The sequence below is a fragment of the Nymphalis io genome, chromosome 20 (assembly GCF_905147045.1).
Source record: "Nymphalis io chromosome 20, ilAglIoxx1.1, whole genome shotgun sequence".
NCBI classification, from domain to species: Eukaryota; Metazoa; Arthropoda; class Insecta; order Lepidoptera; family Nymphalidae; genus Nymphalis; species Nymphalis io.
This window is the reverse complement of record NC_065907.1, coordinates 4,140,939-4,160,740: the sequence shown is the minus strand read 5'-3', so window position 1 is coordinate 4,160,740 and position 19,802 is coordinate 4,140,939. Positions and strand designations below refer to the sequence as shown.

General features: G+C 32.0%; 1 protein-coding gene across 2 annotated transcripts in view; it reads left to right on the top strand.

Annotated features, from left to right (window-relative positions):
* Window positions 1-19,802, top strand: part of LOC126776559 (DE-cadherin) — a 185,508-nt gene that overhangs the window by 149,076 nt on the left and 16,630 nt on the right. The window contains exons 5-15 of one of the 2 annotated variants that reach the window (XM_050499174.1): window positions 105-254; window positions 1,377-1,562; window positions 1,806-2,008; window positions 2,245-2,422; window positions 2,506-2,998; window positions 3,188-3,459; window positions 3,646-3,927; window positions 9,007-9,160; window positions 10,620-10,807; window positions 17,634-17,825; window positions 18,543-18,698. In XM_050499174.1, the coding sequence (XP_050355131.1) occupies window positions 105-254; window positions 1,377-1,562; window positions 1,806-2,008; window positions 2,245-2,422; window positions 2,506-2,998; window positions 3,188-3,459; window positions 3,646-3,927; window positions 9,007-9,160; window positions 10,620-10,807; window positions 17,634-17,825; window positions 18,543-18,698 (2,454 nt within the window). Of the gene's footprint in view, window positions 1-104; window positions 255-926; window positions 933-1,376; window positions 1,563-1,805; window positions 2,009-2,244; window positions 2,423-2,505; window positions 2,999-3,187; window positions 3,460-3,645; window positions 3,928-9,006; window positions 9,161-10,619; window positions 10,808-17,633; window positions 17,826-18,542; window positions 18,699-19,802 lie in introns of those variants that run through there. The other variant, XM_050499175.1, reaches the window with a different exon arrangement.

Sequence of the window (19,802 nt, the reverse complement as noted above, 5' to 3'; positions counted from 1 at the left end):
TTAATATCATAGTTATTTATATATTAAGCTTTCATTTAGGATATAAAGGTAGGTAACATCATGTATTTAATTATTTCTCTTTTAATAAAGCTAAAATTACACAGATTTTTGACCACGATGAACCATCTCGTGAAAAAGAAGCTTATATAACGGTACGAGCTAGTGACAATGGACAACCTCAGCTAGATGACGCGTGTACTATCAAAATTCTTATAGAAGACATCAATGACAATCAGCCAGTCTTCGACAAAGTTGTAAGTGCCTATGATTATCAAGTTAAATTCGCAGGAACGCATATACTTAGACGTATAAGGTAGGCATTAAGGAGCTCAATAGAAATCAAGCTCGAAGCACCATCAATTCATCATGCGATTTAATAAAGCTATATCACCTAAATTTAGTAACTGCTATTTTGATGTAAAGCGATATCTAAAACTTTACCGATCTATCTAAATGCATTGTAAACATTTAAGCAATGTCTTCGAAATTCTACTTGATTTATCACTTTCTTAACAGTTTTTAGGTCTAACACTAATGGAATGTTACAATTATATGTATTTCTGTGTCTAAACATTCACTATCACTAACTTAAAATTCATCCATTAGCCTCAAACCGTGGCGCAGACTTTATTAACACTTGCCTGTTTTTCGAAGGTCTTCCGAGGAGATGTTTGGAAGGTTTGTCTTAAAGAACAGAGAATTTCACAAAATGAGAGAAAGAGTTGCGCACAAAACTTGTTATAAAAACACTATTACAAATTAATCACTAACAAATGACTGTTACCAACGCTTATGTCATCATGTTTATGATATTTCTTAAGCTGTGGTAACAATCAATTTTCCTTATTGATTTGAAAAAATATCTATTTCTTTACTTGCATGTTGCTGCATGTCTGATTTAGGATCGTAAGCCGCCACTCAAGGCGTTATTGGTAAACATTTTGTATGTCTCGTGTGTTTTAAATCACTTTTTTTGCACATTTATAGTTGGTGTGTTTTCTTTAGCTAGGCTGCTCTCTTCCCCCTAAGCGCATTTTACCACACTGCACGATTATAATTATTTTGAAAAAACTTTCTCTAAGCTTTAGGCATGCTTCGCGTAGAACATGTCAAAGTGAAATAACTTCGTACTTAGCTAATCCTAAGGCTAAATATTTTACGAGGTGCATTTAATTTTAGAAATTTGTTTATACTTAGGAATTTTACTAAAATGTTTGATATGAGAGGTATCTTATAAAAGCGACACGTGAAACGACGAATATCGGTTCACTATGGTTTCATTGATTTTAACCCTAGATTCCTGTTTTAATTTATCAAAACTTTTTAATCTTCAAGGTTGATTTTAATATTAAATAACTTTATTAATTTGCGTACAGTCATATTCGGAGTCGGTACCACAAGATTTGCCAAACGGCCGCGAGGTGATGCGGATATCGGCTACTGACATAGATGATGGGAACAACTCCATCGTACATTATAGTCTAGATTCCAATTCGCCTGATCAGACCTACTTCTACATCGATCCAGACAATGGGGTCATATTCTTAAATAAAACAATTGATGTAAGTATTAATAAATTATTGCTTATAATTTCAATTTGTTATAAACAATGTATTTCAAAACATTTGTGATGTTTTTGTACGTACACATTACCTTAAAGTAATAACTTCTACTGAAGCTTCAAAAAATATATAAAATAAGCATTTTATACCCCAAAATATATATAGTATTTGTGTCGTGCCTATAAAGATAATTTTAACGGCATAATATAGTGAGTGTACTAATTTTATTGTAAATTTATGCAGAAAGTCCCCGGTTACAAATTTAAGTTGAGCGCGATAGTAAAAGACATGGGTGATCCACCGCAACAAAGTTCGATTACTTTAGACATCCAAGTCGTTGAGTCTAACAAGAAAAGCCCGTCTTTTATAGAAGTGCCTGATGAGCCGATAAGATTAAAAGAAAATTACGCGGACTTCAACACACCAATAGCTACCGTGAGGGCGATGTAAGTATGCCAATTTAATTTACACGAACAAAGTTAGATATTATCAAAGAGTGCTTAAAAAACCTTACAGGATAGATTTCGAATAAGGAACTGCGAACTTGGCGGAAAATTTCCTTTAGAGTTTTAACATGTATCTATATTATAAGAAAGAAATACTAAGTTTAATTTTAGTTTTAAATTTAGTTCTTTTTATATATTTTATTAAGAAAAAACTACAAACATCATTTAACTTGCAGATCTAATATACCCGAAGAAAAGAAATTACAGTTTGAATTGGTGATGGGACAAACAGAACAAACGAACAAATGGCACACATTCGTCTTAGAACCAGAAGCTGATTCGGCTTATATAAAACTCGGAAATCATTTGGATTTTGAAAAAATAACTGACTATACTTTAACTGTTAGAATACAGGTAATATTACTCAAATCATTTTCTTTATTATTTGCATTACAAATTAAAATTACAGTCGTTTTTAAAACATCATTGCATTGCAGAATAACTACAAATTAGCAGCAGAAACGATAATCCAAATTGAAGTGGAAGACGTGAATGATAATATACCAATATTCAGTGAAATTAGATCTGGTAGTGTATTAGAAAACGAACCACCAGGAACTCCTGTCATGCAAGTCAGAGCTTTCGACGCTGATGGTACATCAGCTAACAACCAAGTTACTTATGAACTAGGAGATCCTTCTGACCCTTTTGCTATAGACAGCATAACGGGAAACATTACCACACTTAAAATGTTCGATAGAGAAGAAAGGAGTTTTTACAATATTAAGATTATAGCTACGGACAATTCTGAGTCAGCCCTTATTCCTGGAAAACACAACGCTGGACAACAAGTTTTTCTAATAGAAATCGCAGATAAAAACGATAACCCGCCACACTTCACTCAAGACACTTATGTCGCCGAGTCGATAGCTGAGAATGCGAATATTAACGAGATCGTCACACAAGTTACTGCTTTGGATATTGATACAGGTAAATTATTTTTTACGTTATGATTTTTATAACACATGAAAAAATATAAGTTTATTATTTAATAAAAATATGTTTTATGCTTTCATTTTGTGTATATAGTTTTTTAAATATTGTTCATAAATGTAGTAACACATTTATCGTAGGTAAGATTTTTAAATTAGATTTATAATTCCGAGACAATTATTTTAGCATCTGTGGTAACATACAGCATTGTTGCTGGCAACACATACGACGCATTTGTCATTCGTAACTTTACCGGTGAAATTCGAGTTAACAATGAACTTGATTACGAAAACATCACCAACTACAGTCTCGACGTGAGAGCATTTGATGGCCTTTATGAAGATTACGCAAAAGTTTTGATCAAGATTGAAAACTTGAACGATAACCCGCCTGTCTTCTTGGCTAACTATACCAAGACAATCGAAGAAGAAAAGTTGTACGAAGGATGCATTGTCAAGGTAATTTCTTTAATTTGCAATGAAAAGTAGAGCGAGAACGTTTTATTATTGTTTTTCTTAATTAAATTTTAATAAGTTATATTTACAGTCACTATCAAACAATCGGACAAACTCATGATGTAATATTTATTACATTTTTAATTTTCGTATAGAAGTTAGTGTTAAAATATTATGTCAATTATGCAGGTGGAAGCGTATGATCCAGATCTTGATAGGAATGAGCCTCAAAATATAATTTATTCGTTAGTCAAGCACGAACAGAAAGAATTTCTCCGAATCGACAATGACGGTTGTCTCCGTCTTACCAAACCTTTAGACAGAGACCAGCCATCCGGTTTCACGAGGTGGCAGATTCTTATCATGGCTGCTGATCACGGTGGAAGATTAGGATCGGATAGCTTGAGGTCCACCACTGAAGTCATTTTGGAATTAACGGATATCAACGATAACGCGCCATTTTTAACTAATGTAAGTACTTTAATATTTTTAGAATATTTTATTTAATATATACTGGTTCTAATTAGTTCGAATATTATATTAAATTTCAATTTGCTCAACAATCAAAAATCGATTTATTTTAGGCTATTTAAAATGAATCATTTTAAGATCAGATATGTTATTGAAAGACGTGAATCTTAGCAACTTATCTCGTACAACTCAATCGCTTTTTATTTTACAAAGTGGCTCTAATGGGAAACGATCAGGCTTTAAGAGGGAAACAGATGCCGAATAAAAAATGTCGTTTAGAGACAGAACTGAGGCATTTCCTCATTATTGCTTCGGATTTGTTGCACATTTATTTTTGCTCTTACAAAAATAATTACCCCTTTTAAATCTTCAAAGGACGAACATGCTATTTCCTTATAGAATCCATTCTGGGCTCTTTATAGACCATTTTAAAGGAATAGCTATCGATAAATTTAAATGGAGCCATCAGGACTAAACCTTTTTGCGGAAACCGTCTGTTTTCTGAGGATATTATAACGATTTACCTGCTTTATGACAGCCTTTAGGAAATAATTCATAAATTATTAGAGGAATTTTCTTATAAATGTGCGCCGGTTAATATACAAGTGTACTTTTGTTTCATACTTTTTAAATGTTTATAAATCGGCATACTGGTTAAGTTTTACATTAAATTTTCAACTGATGTTATTTATAGCTTGAGTTTTATGATGATGCGATTAAATGGTTATATTATTGTTAATTAGAAGTTGTAACTAGTAACCGAAGTATTGAATAATTTTGTGTATAAAATTCCTTTTGGCTAATTGTGAACGATGCTCATACATAATAGAAGTAAAAGAAAACTTTTCGAAATTCTTTAATTTTGTGTTCTAAATTAAAGACTAACACAAAAGGTCAGGGAAAAGAAAGTAAAACCTGAAATTCTACACCGACTCCGTGTTCAATTTCAAAATGTTCTCGGATGTCTTGATTAAAAACGATTGTTTGCGAGGAAGTTGTTTGTATCAGCTTATTGTTCGATTTTTAAGACTTGTAAAAATACAAAAAATGATTTCAAAGTCACACATTACTATGTATATTTTAGATTTGAAAACTGTATTAATTCGGAATATTACGTATAATAATTTATTATTATATACATATTATATATTAATGTCCTGTTGGTCTAGTTAGCTTATAAACCTACAGTTCCCAAGGTCCTAAATACCGGGGTCAGGCCAAAATTAGTTTCTTTTCTTTTTATTCGGATGAAATTAAGATTAATGCCATTTGACGGCGCTGTTTTCATTCCATACAAATAGGAATAAATAAACAACTCGCACTAGGCACATTGTCATATGATAATTGTCTACGGTCATGTCAGATTGCTCCTACCGGATTTTTAGATTGAGGGAATAGAGAGTGCACGTGCATTTGCGGTACACACTTAAGCGCTATATCTATTACACAGTTGGCTATTCCTGTTGAGAACGGCCGCCATCAAGACATGAACAGTGTTTGACTGGATAAAATGATTAGTTTCGTCGATTTATTTAAATAAAATAATATTAAAGCGTATATAATTAAAAAAAATCCCATTTACGATATACATCTTTCATTTCCCTTTTAATATTTCCTAGTCATTCGTTTAATAGAAAAATCCTTTGAAATCGCTTAGAATTCAGACGTACCTATTTGTAATCAGGTTTATATATTCGATTAAAGATTTGAAAATATTAGAATCAAGCAGCGGTGCTCGAAACATAATATGCCATTGGATATGAAGATTTTTTACCCTCTCGTAATACATTAATGCGCCATTTTATCATGCATTTACAATTTTATTATTAAATTTAGAACAATGAAATCAATGGAGTCCAGAAAGCTGATATGTTTATTTTATAACTTCAGCATCCGCTAAGGGATTTTTGAAATTTTCTAGTTTATGTGAAGGAAGAATAAGAATATTTCCTTTGTATGAAAATTTTATTAACTTGTGCAATATATTTTAATCAATTGGATAAATTACCACGTATTAGTATATAATTATATGTAAAAATATCTTCTAAAAGCTAGTAGTTAGTCAACGTTTATGGACATTATCCATAAGATTCGAGAAATACGAGTATTCGTATGTTTTCTAGATATTAATAAATTATTTCTAAAAGAACAGTATACAATCAACTTGTAAATTTTATAATCTTACATAAAAAACAATCTATTACGTAACTTCATTCTGTTGTTGTTTTCGTAACGTTTATCATTGTGCGGTGTAAACAATGTCTTCTAATAATTTGTATTTATTGGTACCCAAACTAGCGTGCAGCAGTATTAGAGCAGCGATATTACTTGTCTATCAAAAAATCCCTTTGACGAGGGTACGAATAGTAGGGTGTAAGTATATAATGCAATATATCAATGTCCATCCTATATGTTATCACTATTATAAATCATTATTTTTTTAGGTAAGAACTGTTTTTAAAGTTATTATTTTATTATTATCGACATATTATCTATCTGGGTCCGTATGTTTGTATGTGCGCAATAAATATACTGACGATTTTATAGCTTTCCGTAATAGACAGAAAGATTAAAAAGATAGGTTTATAATTCATGAATATTTTGGGAACAAATAATGCTATGATAATGATAAGAGAGGTTACGGCCCAGTGGTTAGAAAGGAAAACATCGTGAGGCAACCTGCACGTTGTGGCTGAAAATCCGTAGCAGCAAACCTTGTGGAGTAAGATCCAAATCTTCTCAAATGAGAGAGCTTTAGTTCAGCAGTGGGATATTTATAGGCTTCCTTCATAAGTCTACGCGTGCTGGCTCTCGATGTCATGATGATGGCGGCTAGTGCAGAACATTCTTCCCGACTGTACTTGTCGTCATCGCGTTTGGACTACTACCACTTACCATCAGGTGGAGTAGTCATTTGCCTTCCCGGCAAATATATAAAACAGGCTACTTTACTTTACTTAAGCATTCATGACGCGTGATGTGTACATTGATATATGAAAATATTGTATCGTTAAATAGTCTCAAACATTTCCACGGAATAAATCGTGACAGTATATATTTTCTTACGGCCGGGTAACAAGTAAAAACATAATTTGGTATTCTGAATAGAAAATTGTTTGTTTTCAATAAAAATGTTTCTTAAAAATTCTCAAGTCCTTGTCAAATATAAGTTTTCAACTTTACCGAAAGTTCTAAATTCAATAATAAAATGGGAATTTTGGATAAGTTGCAAGTATACAAGTTTATTACGATGGATAACAAAAATAATTCTTGTCTCTCCAATATTTTGTTTTAAAATTGATGATGATTCATAGTAACATTTTTATTTATAAATATTTTTATAAAATCCAATAAAAACTTGATATATTTGTGATACAGATAATAAAGAATTTTTAAGATTTTAGTATGAAACAGTTTAATTTAGACATGAATGTAAATACTATGTAATAAATATTGAAAAAAATATATTGGGAATATAATGGCAGACTGACAAATGGACCACCAGTTGGTAAGTCACCACTGGTCTTAGACATTGACGCTATAATATATAATTAATCCTTATATCATCGCCAATGGGCTACTAACTTTGGAACAAATATGTTTTGCCCTTTGTGCCTGTAGTTATATTGGCTCACTCACCCTTTAAACCGGAACACAAAAGTACTAAGTATCGTTGATTGATGGTAGAATATGTGATGAGCGGGTGGTACATATCGAGACGAGCTTGCACAGAGATCAACGACCAAGTAATGTTTAAATTTTCACTCCAACAATAGTAAGACACTTTCTAAGTCGGTATAATCGTAAGTTCCAATGTTGTATTACGTAAAACTCAAAAACGTACACTCTAGTCGAATCGCCGTCCCACTCCTTAGTTTCCTTTTAGGTAAAATCGCTAGGGATATACCCACCCACTTTTCAATTTTTCATGCAAATGTACCTATGGACTCGGTATTCCTTATTTTGTAACTACGGTGCATTAATTCGGTCGGATACCCTAATTTGTCTTTTTATTATATCTTTTTTAGTAATGTATCATACATTACTGCTGACTGCGGCGTTGGTCTAGTGCCTGGATACGATGACGTAAGAATGAAGAGTAGGTATATAAGAAAGTACATATTGAATATTAGCACGCTTTTATATAGTATATAATCATTAGTTGCCTCGTTGGTCTAGTGGATATAAGGCAGATTCCGAGGCTCTGTGTTCAAATTCAGGTTGGGCCAATAAAAAAGTTTTTGGGGTTTTCTGTCGAAAATTCTCAGTGACAGTCCGAAGTCTGGAAGTTGGAAGTGTGTACATATGTGTTTGCGCACACACTTGTGCACTAATATGTCCTGCGCAGTTGGTTAATCTTTCTTGAGATTGGCCACCGAGGCCGAATCGGTCAGGAGGACCTCATGCGATACATTTTTAAGAAACGCTGATCTATAAAAAATTTATTCATTTATAATAGAAAAATATTACTTTTTTATTATAGTAAAAAAGTGATTCCAATTAGGTAATAAATAAATAACTATTATGTATTCTTGTCCTTTATCCGTTCCATGAATATATTATGACACTTGCGCAAATTATTCTCCCTTTGATTCATCAATATACGATAAATGGCATTTTAGTTGTAACGCATATCGCCTAACAAAAGATAAATTAAAGAGACGCATGATATACATTAACTAGTGTATAAAAATCTGCATATTTATTAAAATAAAAAATGACTATGTAGCGATATTTAAAAATTTATCTCCATATATATATATATATATATATATATGTGTATATATATGGGTATGTGCCTCCGAATATTAGATTAAAGCGACGGACGTTATACCTAGGGTAGCTTCGAACCTCGACAGATGAATTTCCCTTTGTAAGCGTAAACAATCGATATGACATTATAATCAACTTAATTTTTGAAAGGATATCCACAGTTATTTTTTATATTTATATACATATAGCTTCAAACAAAAAATAAACTCTTTATATTTATTTATTTTATTAGTATATATTTATATATATTTATGCTTGAATTCTTTTACTTTAATATAACCTTATTAATTGATATCTCCATTGCAGACTCAACCAGTAATATGGTACGAGAACGACCCTCCAGGGCAGGTTGTGATTCTCACGGCAAAAGACTACGACTCGACTGAAAATGGCCCTCCTTTCACCTTCGCGCTCAACGAATCCGTTAGCTTCGATATTCGATCCAAATTCCACATACAAGGTAATGCAATTTGCAATTTTTATCTTTTGTTTCTACCATACCATAGATTATTGTTTCTTTCAGCTCTCAGACGTGTATATAGATAGACTAAGATCGATACTAGTACAGCCAAGTCACACATACTTTGGAACGGTTTAGATAAGTTTATTCGTGTTGCGAAAAGTATTACATAGGTTTTTCGATACTTTATCTGAAGGAAACTTTTAAGAGTCTTATAAGTATGTAAGTCAGTAGGCGTCGAGCCTACATAAGTAAGTAGTTTACGAGCTCAGCGGAGATGAAAAACATGGCGTTGAAATTTATCTCAGAGGAAATTCGAAGGCTTTTAACTAGTCGTCAATCTTCAGTTAGGCGACTTGACAGTGTCTTCCTTCGGCTAGATGCTCCAGTAAATCTGGCTTCTTAATACTGATATTCCTATAGTGATAACACATTTATCTGAAAAATGATTGGGAGGCAATGTTATTTTAGTCCCAATAACTTTAGACGTCTTTCAAGAAAAACATTTCCACAGTTAACATTTCTAAGATCACTTGATGCAATTTAAATAACCAAATTACAATCTTATTTGAACGCCTCTCGATTTGCCCTCACAATCTCAACAACACGGAATTTTAAGGAGGAACTGAAATCGAGTTTTCGATCAATTAATGTAGTTAAAATGCAATAAATGGCGCTTCAAGCCGAACTCGTAACTTTGTTTTAGGAGTGCCAATTCAATTTTAGTCGTTTTCTCATTCAAGTTTGCGTGTTGATAATTGTAACTCGTGTCTGCGGAAATTATTTAGTACCGAACTGCTACGAACTTTTTCGTTTAAGCAGACTTTCTTCTGAGTTTTAAGCCTAACAAACTTTTAACGCGATCGTGTGTGTTCATTTCGGTTTTCCAAATGAGTAATAAATTGCAAATTATGTGTACTTTAGATTAAATTGCTCCTTTAATGTATTTGATTTATTATTCGTATTATCATCTAAATTAATTAGATTTATTTGGAAATTTGAAAAGTATTTCTAAAATAAAATAATAGAAAATTAACTGCTCGTAAAGGTCGCACGCAGGTTAGGCAGAAGCCACCGCTAACGGAATTGATCCACGACGCTGTTTTGCGGCGGGTTTGTGGATAAACTTTGTCTTATACGACACATACTTACGATACAATACAACATTTCTTACGATGCCAAAATTTATGGGCGTTGGTGACCATTTACCATCAGGTGGCCCATATGTTCGTCCACCTACCTATACAAAAAAAATACGTTTCGCCGTGATTTTCTTAACCGCTGAGCTCGATATTAATTATTTAAACAATTTACTCACATGGAAAGTCCGTAGCGCTTGATTAGATTTGAACCCGCGATTTTCGTTTAAGATTATTCCTGGGCAATTTCGGGGCTCGGTCAGTTGAACAATCATTTTACAGTTATAATGTGCATATATAAGTGTTTTCTTTTCTCACAGGCAACATACTATCAACAATCGTCTCCTTTGATCGAGAGCAACGCAAAGAGTATAAGATACCAGTCGCAATAACCGACTCTGGTACTCCAAGATTGACTGGAGTTTCGATTCTCCACGTCGTCATCGGCGATAGGAATGACAATCCGATGGGTCCTGGTCACAGCGATATTTTTGTATACAATTATAAGGTAATTCCTTTTAAATTTCCTAATTAATTTTTTAATACGAGTATTTAAAGGCAAAAGCATTCCATTATACAGTCTCATGTTAAAATAGTTTTGAATCGAATGCACATTTAGTTTAAACTTCGAACAGTCACGTTTGTTTGAATTTTATTGAACTATTTTAATTGGACTAGTAACGGTGATATTTAAAAAACGAATCAAACGATAATTGTATAAAATATTTATTGATGAAATATTGTCGAAATAAATTGTTTTTTTGCAACAACTCTTCCGTTATTGTTTTTGACGTAGCACTACGCTTAAAATGGTTTCGATAAAATATTTTACCTTTCAATATATCAGGATTACCATCTACGAAATTATGTCTATAATAAACGTTGATATATAAGTTTTATTAGTGTTATATAAATAAACATATGGCTAATATATGATAAATATAAAATGACCACAATAAAGTATACTGACTACTCTGCCATATTAAAAAAAAAAACAATACTAGTTTCAATAAAATAATGTATCGTAATGTATATATTATGCATGTGTATGTATGTATTTATGTTTTTCCAAACAATACTCAATCTAGGTCTTTCAATATTAGGTGTATTTGTGCCTTACTCAATTGCATATCAAATGCATCATCGATTCTTAGAAATATTACATTAATTATCTATATTTATATTATATATGTAATATTAAATATGATATTATTTCCCAAAATGCAATCAGACGGAAACGTACTTCAACGAAATATACAGCTGGCGATATTATGTGAGTATAAATTGGCAATTTGTATCTCAAAAGAAGAGGAGAAATCATACGTTCTTTTTTGTTTGTACGCTCTTGATGGTTCCAAAATCAAATGCATTTTTTATTACGTTTTTAATTTAGAAATCGATTTTATGTTTAGAACATTAAATTAATATCGAATAATCCAAATCGATTTGAAATCAATGTACACAAAGATTATTACAGGCAACTTGAAGCTGAATGTATAATTCACATAATGAACTGTACATTTATTATATAATAAGAATTTTACTTGTGCTGCGTATGCTTATTTTTTGATTATATTTATTCCAGCACACCTAATAAAGAAATAAGAATTAGTCATAAATTGACGATTGTACAAAATATATTGTACAATTATACAAAATCTTTATAACAATATACAGTTAAAAATAAGACATAGTATATTCAGTTATAAGTTATATAATGTATAACTTTATAATATATGTCTTTTTAAACCGAATTGGTTGATATTAAATTTATTATAATATCGATTGCGCGTGCGATGAACCATCAAATCGAATATATTTATAATAAAATCCAAGGGTTTGCCCTAAATACGCACATTTCGTAACCAAGTATTTATTGGCTGTAAAATGACGCGAAATAAAATTTCGTTGTAATCGCATTTCGTGTGATTCCATTTACAATTTCTCGCTATTAAAACCTTAATGACTTTTAATAATAATATGTATAAAGTTAATTAAAATGCTTTCATGTTGTTAATTTTTTTTATTTCGTTTTCGCATGACTTAATTAATAATTAGCGATAATATTGTTCGCTTCTGTCGCAATATCTCTGTTGTAAAATTATATCATGTATCATTAAAGTCAAATTGAAAATGGCTTAATTCACAAGCAATTTTGAATCTTCGTTTATCAAATTGAATTAAAAGCAATGATATTCATCTCGAATGATATGTCGTGTTGTCAGTCAGTAAACCAATATACATAACACTTATAACGTATGGTTTAGTATATAACATTATTACATTACTAATTGCACCTCGTAGTTTTATCCGCTTCAAGTTGATTATGTACGTGGCAAACATGATTTTCGTAAATATAATTATATAGTAAATCAAATTCAAAATCCGTACCGTAACAGCCTGTGAATGTCCCACTGCTGGGCTAATTCTCTAATTAAAAGGGAAAGGGGGCCCCTTTCCCTTTTTGAGGAGAAGGTTTGGAGCTTATTCCACCACGCTGCCCCAATGCGGGTTTGTGGGATACACATGTGGCAGAATTTCAGTGAAATTAGACACTTGCAGGTTTCCTCACGATGTTTTCCTTCACCGTAAAGCACGAGATGAAATATAATCACAAATTAAGCACATGAAAACTCAGTGGTGCTTGCCCGGGTTGGAACTCACGATAATCGGTTAAGATTCACGCGTTCTTACCACTGGACCATCTCGGCTCGTTTCAAAATATATTTAATTAATGTAGGATTTTTTAACACGATTTAAAATCGTTATGTTATATGATTCAGTTAATTGTAAAGATACCGCTCGGAATGTAGAGTATTGAACTGAACCAACAAGAAGCTTTTATGAAAGCTTTGTTATTTTGTTCGTGGTAGTGCTTTGTGCAACCCCGTGTGCGTTTTACCTCTACCTTATAAAATGTTCTACCGCCAAAACGCAATGCTAAGTACAGACAGTTCACAGTTACGGTACGAAGTTCTTAAGGTTGGTGACGCATTGGCGATGTAAGGGATGATGAATATATCTTACAGCGTCAATGTCTATGTGTCCACTTACTACCACCAGGTGATCCATTCACCCCTCCTACCTATATTTCTTAAAATAATAAAAAAAATGTTTATAGTAATAAATAGTGTATCAGAATTTGTATCTTTGAGACTATTAAAATAAAATATGCATTCAAGAGCAACAAAATATCGAATAAACTGAGAAATATCTGTAACAATGGCGTTAAAAGATCCACTGCTCTTTACAAGCCACTATAAACAATTTTACGATTCCTCCTTGTGACTGCGACCGAATGATGCTTTTATTTCCAACTACAATGCTTAAATTTGCAATTTTAGAAGACAATCTTGTACCTGTAGTATTAAATATGGTAAGGCTTTTCTTGGTAAGGTTGCCTTAGCACAATATAGCTGTGATCCGGGAAGAGTGAGTGAGCAAGTGTAATTACGGGTAAAAGAGACGTAACATCTTAAACCTATAGTAAAATATGATAATCGTTACAAAAACTAACATCAAAATCACACGATTTAGTTACGTTCGTATATATGAAGAAATATATAATGTACAAAAAAATTATTTTGCAAGTAGAATAAACCAAAACCACTAACCAATCAAAACTCGAAAAAAGGAAACGAACACAAAAGTCTGTGAAAATACAATTACTAGAAAAAAAACACAAACTTAATTTAGGCGACCTTAATGCACGGATTTTTTGTAAAGTATTAAAACGATTACCGTTTTCCTTTAAGGGATTACTAATATTCCTATTTATTCCCTCCATTTAAGCGTCAAAGATGAACGGGGAGCGGGGTCAAGAATGAACCCGCAACTTTTAAATAACTAGACGGCCCGAAACCATTGCGCAACGCTTCCAAATTTAAAACTTAAGATTCGATGTAATATGTTCGATGTTTAAATGTGTCAATAGATTAAAAATATTCAAATAAAATTGAAACGGTAAAGTATTTAGTCAAACAAAACGAACCGTGAATCCGATCTGATTGGTGACCGAACGTGAATATTTTACTCTATGCTGTACATCCGATAAGGCTTAGTTTTTTTTAAACCCTCGACTGTACACGACTAAATAAAAAAGAAATGTAATTTTTTTAGAGTTCATGTATGTATGACTGTATACTTTAAATCCATTCAGGGCAGTCGTCAATGCATATATAAAAATACTCTAATGTAAATTTTGACAGTAAAAACATCTCTTTGTCATTATTTTTTTTATTTATTTGCCCTATTCAATATAGGCAAAGGTCTATGACTAAACAACTGTTAAACTTTTTTTTGGAAATTATATGAAATATCACATGTAATCAAATTGAATTTATAAAAAAAAAACAATTAAATTACCGCACGAATCTGCGAGAAACCACTAGTTTTATAATATATTGCTATTAAAATGTTAATTTTGCCTTAATGAAAGTGGGTTTAGTGCGGTGCGTACGTAAACTGGGATTACGGGGGGAGGCACTTTTTACTGCCTTGCCCTGATTCTGCTTAGCTACGGCAGTGGTTTTATTCCGGATAAGTTTTAGTAGTCTTCAGTATACTTGTTCAAATTTTTAACAAGTAATAAATTCGGTACAGAAAAACAACTGGTGGGTCGAACTACAAAAATCTTATAATATTAAATGAACAACTATTTATATATTTATTAAATAGGAAGGCGAACGAACAGATGGAACACCTGATAGTAAATGATCACCACTGTCTATAGATATTGGCGCTGAAAGAAATATGTCACTTCTTACATTGTCAATGCGCCACCAATCTTGGGAACCAAGATGTAATGTCCCTTGTGCCTGTAATTACACTCACTAACTAACTCAGGGTGAGTAAAACCGAAACGCAACAACACTGAACATGCTATTTGATTATAAAATATGTGATCAGTGGGTGGTACAAAGACCTACCGCCAAGTAAGATTTAAAATTTTTATTCCAACAATAGTAAGACACTTCAAAGCTAAGTCGGTATAATCGTAAGTTTCATGGTCGTATTACATTACCAGTATCTATAAAAATACTGGCTCAAATGTTGGATTTAGATAAATACTTATATAAAGTTGTGATTTGTAGACTTTATGTATATAGTTGTCGTCTTAAAAAACGCAATTAATCACCAAAAAAAAATTTAGATCAGAGCGAAGCTTTTTCGCCCAGATACTCATATTTTAATAAGCTTTGTCAAATCATTAATTTAAATCTCATATTAATAAACGACATTTCGAACCGGTGGTAGTTTCTAAATTAACTTATTCTTTTAACATTATCATTTCAATGTGTACTAGGAAAATTTATATATTTTTTTCGAAACAATATAGAAATTTTAAGATATTTCAATAAACAAACAAAAAGGTATATAACAGCAGATGAACTAACACAGTACAGCAAAATTCTCGCTTGTGTTATGTATTATTATAATATTATTTGTACATACAGTACATTCTTAGTTTGAAAATGAATATATTATTATTGAAGTGGCAAAACCTTAACAGAATTTCGAAACGAAGAGATCCTTTAATATCATTTTATTCTGATACAGTTTTAATAGGTATTTAAATAAAAAAAGCATAATCATAACACAAAAAAGCACACATTTCTTTTTTTAAAAATGTTAACATATTTATGTTTCGACTGTTGGGTTTTCAATACTAAATTAAAGGTCACGCTCAAATGAAACCACAGAAAATAAATTATCAGAAGTGGCATGATTTATTTTCGCAAAGTTTTGTTACATACAAAATTTAAACGAGTCATGAAATAATGCGATTTAAATTATGAAATTCTTGGGGACTTAAGTAATAAGAACAAATTGTCTATTGAAGTATTTTAGTGTCTGTAGAGATGTCATTTTTTTTTATATGTGGTTTAATTTTTAGGCGGAATTGTTTACTCATATGACATATAGCCGAGATGGCTCAGTGGTAAGAACGCGTGAATCTTAACCGATGATCGTGGGTTCAAACCCGGGCAAGCACCACTAAGTTTTCATGTGCTTAATTTGTGATTATAATTCATCTCGTTCTTTATGGTGAAGGAAAACATCGTGAGGAAACCTGCATGTGTCTAATTTCACTGAAATTCTGCCACATGTGTATTCTACCAACCCGCATTGGAGCAGCGTGGTGGAACAAGCTCCATACCTTCTCCTCAAAAAGGGAGAGGAGGCCTTAGCCCAGCAGTGGGACATTCACAAATATGATTATTACGAATATTTCTTCCTATAGCATACTAATATAGGTAACATATTATTACAAAACTACCGCGAAAAGATTACTTAAAACTTATGTTATTCAAAACTGTATTAACTTCGCACATCACACATCACCACAGATTTTGAGAAAAAAAAAATTGAATATAAAATATTATTATATATTTTGTTTCTGTTGTGTTATTCAATAAATCTTATTTCTAATATATAGCAAGTGCTCGAGCTAGAACCGACTTAGTTAATGAGGCGACGACTTGCCCGCAAATGCGACAGGAGGTTCCACTCCTAATGAAGTTTATAGCAAACGACTCGTTACTTAGGAAATAGCTTGAAACGTTAATCTAGGCGTTTAATGGAGATTCGTGATATATTGTGCTCAGAACTAAATTTTTGATATGCTATTATTATCCTAATGCAAACGTTTTAAAGCTGTATTAATAGTCTAAAAATATGATCTTAGTACCTTTTACTATTATTTATATATTAGTTTTCGACCGCGGAGAAGGGGGTATTAGGTAATAAGCTACCTACCTACTAGGTAATAAGTTCCTGTGGGTTCAGGCTTGCTACGTAGAAAATTTCATCAAAATTAGTTCAGTGGTATAGCCGTGAAGGTGTAACAGACATATAATATTAAATGTATATTATTATTATTATTTTGTATATAATATTATATGTATAAATATATAATTATATATGTAAATATCAGACACTCGCTATATCATTCTTTTAACGCCACCTGTTTGAGTTTAAAAGAACTAATATGTTTATTAACAACCAATATGGAATTCATGTCATGTTTATTTAGCGCCGAAAGCACTAGAACTAATTGATCGTTTATTAAACTTATATAAACATTTTTAAATCAATGTAATGATATTTCAATAGTATTTCAAACGCGATAACAACTTTGAAAAGCTGAGCTCGGGAAATTAATTAAACAAAAAAATGAATTCAAGAGCTCTTTTCCAAGAGGAAATCGAACTCTATTTTAAATCGATCGAATACTTCGAAAATATTTCTTAAATAATTACCCTGAAAGATTTTTTTTAAATTATTAAATCACATATTTCCTCGAAAATAATAATAACCTCGTTTACCAACAGGGCGAAGCACCAGATACAGAAATAGGACGAGTCTTCGTTAATGATCCTGATGATTGGGACCTACCAGACAAGCGATTTATGTGGTTGCCTTCTTACGAACAGAGAAGCCCCTACTTCGATGTCCATAGTAACACTGGCATGATAACCATGAAAGAGGGAACGCCCAATGGAACTTATTTGCTACGATTCAATGTAAGTATAATCACATTAATTATGTTATATTCAAAGTAATTAAGCAACATGGAGAGTAGGGTTGGAAAAACAGTTCTTCTAGTAACAATTTTTAATTTGTTTCTTTTATTTGTATAATATTTTTTAATGACTTTGGTAACATAAATACTTTCCTCGGTGCTAAATTCTCACGAATTCATAATTCCGCTCCAGAAGCTGCAAAATTTCTCATTCGTAGCGTCGAAAATATCGTTAATATTAAAAATTTTTGAAATCTTAAGGTTATCTTTATAGTCGAAAAATTAATAAAGTCTGAAAAGAGTTCAGCGACTCCCGTTCTATTTATGTTTGCAGTTCTCTGGGGTTGGAAGTTGTGGGGTAGTTAATAATTAAATGTTAAGCACTCGCCGCGTGACCTGACCGAGTGAGCTATGAGGTGTAGGAGGAACGTGCCTATTTCTATTCTAACTCAGTATAAATTGTTGGCGATTTAATTTAGTTTGAACAAGCCGATTCGCTTTTGATTATATTTATACGTTTGTCGCAATGCGTTGTTTGTCTGAGTTAATTTGAAAATTATATTGAGTTGAGAAACAATTTTATAAACTCGCTTAAATTGACGTCCAATTCAGTTAAGTCAACAAACAAGTTCGTATATACACATTATAAACTTTTTCAATAATCTACATTTATAAATCGATAAAAGGTTTATTTATTGACATTCTTTCGATTTTAAAGGTGACAGAAGAAAACGAACCGCTTGTACCCTTCCACTGGGTGGAGGCGACAGTGAACGTGACAATAAAGGAGATACCCGAGGAAGCGGTCGACAAATCCGGATCGATTCGCTTCGTGAACGTCACCGCGGAAGAGTTTATTATTCCTGAAGCAGATGTAAGTAAACTGGGTTCACTTATCCCCTTACTGACAGTATCTCTTGTACATGTATTCAAAGAGTGAAATATTTGTTTAGAATGTACCGAATGAACTCTTTTTAACTTTTTATTATTTGTGAATATTTTATGTATAGTCTCAAAAGTTTCCTTGAGAAAATATTTTAAATACAAACTGCGGCTTTCAGGGTCCGACCTCGTTTAATATATTTAAATTAAATGTTTGACTTGTTATGTAAAATTATGTTGAAGACTGAAAATGTTCTAAATATACGTCTAAGCATGAAATCTTTAAAACTAAGTAAATGAATCTTAAATCTTAACTTTGCTCTTTATTAGAAATGCATTCACACATGTAACCGCAATCCTCAAAGATGGAGGCTCCTTTGAGGTTTTTGCTTGAAATGTTTTGGATAATATCCAAGCCGAAATTATGTATATACTGCAGTATAATGATGTAAATTTCGAGTGAACACAGCTTCATAAACGCACTAAGAGTTAAACATATCCTCGCTTGGGTAGCATAACCGTCATAGTCTATTAAGTTATTTAAACTTTGTACTCATTATAACAGAGCTCTAAGAGATTACAAGATTAGACTGTATACATCCATTTGTATCTTAAACACCCAACTGGGTATTATACGGGGCCTGTCCTGAGTTGTACTATAAATAATGATAATAATATAATAGGGTTTTACATATGCGGACAAAGTAGGATAACAGCTTTGCCCGGTTAATATCAGACGCTTAAAAGGCACAATTAAATGGATTTAGAAGTGGATGAAATGCATTCGTTTGTTATTCTAATGCAACGATTATGTCTTGCTTACAAATCCTAATTATGATAATTGTGAAAATTCAGTGGCTTTATAATAGTTTTGACATTTTAACGAGATTTATAAATTTGAACAAGGAAAATTTCAAACAACTAAGGAACTCCACATTTTGGGTAGCCCGACAACTTCTTGATCGGAAGAAATATCTAAAGGATAAATTCTTGTTCAAATGGGATAAAATCTTATGTTTATATGAATAAGGTTCAGATTCGAATAAATGTACTAATTCCTTTTAATATTGAGCCGAAACTTGTTCAGTAGAAAGTT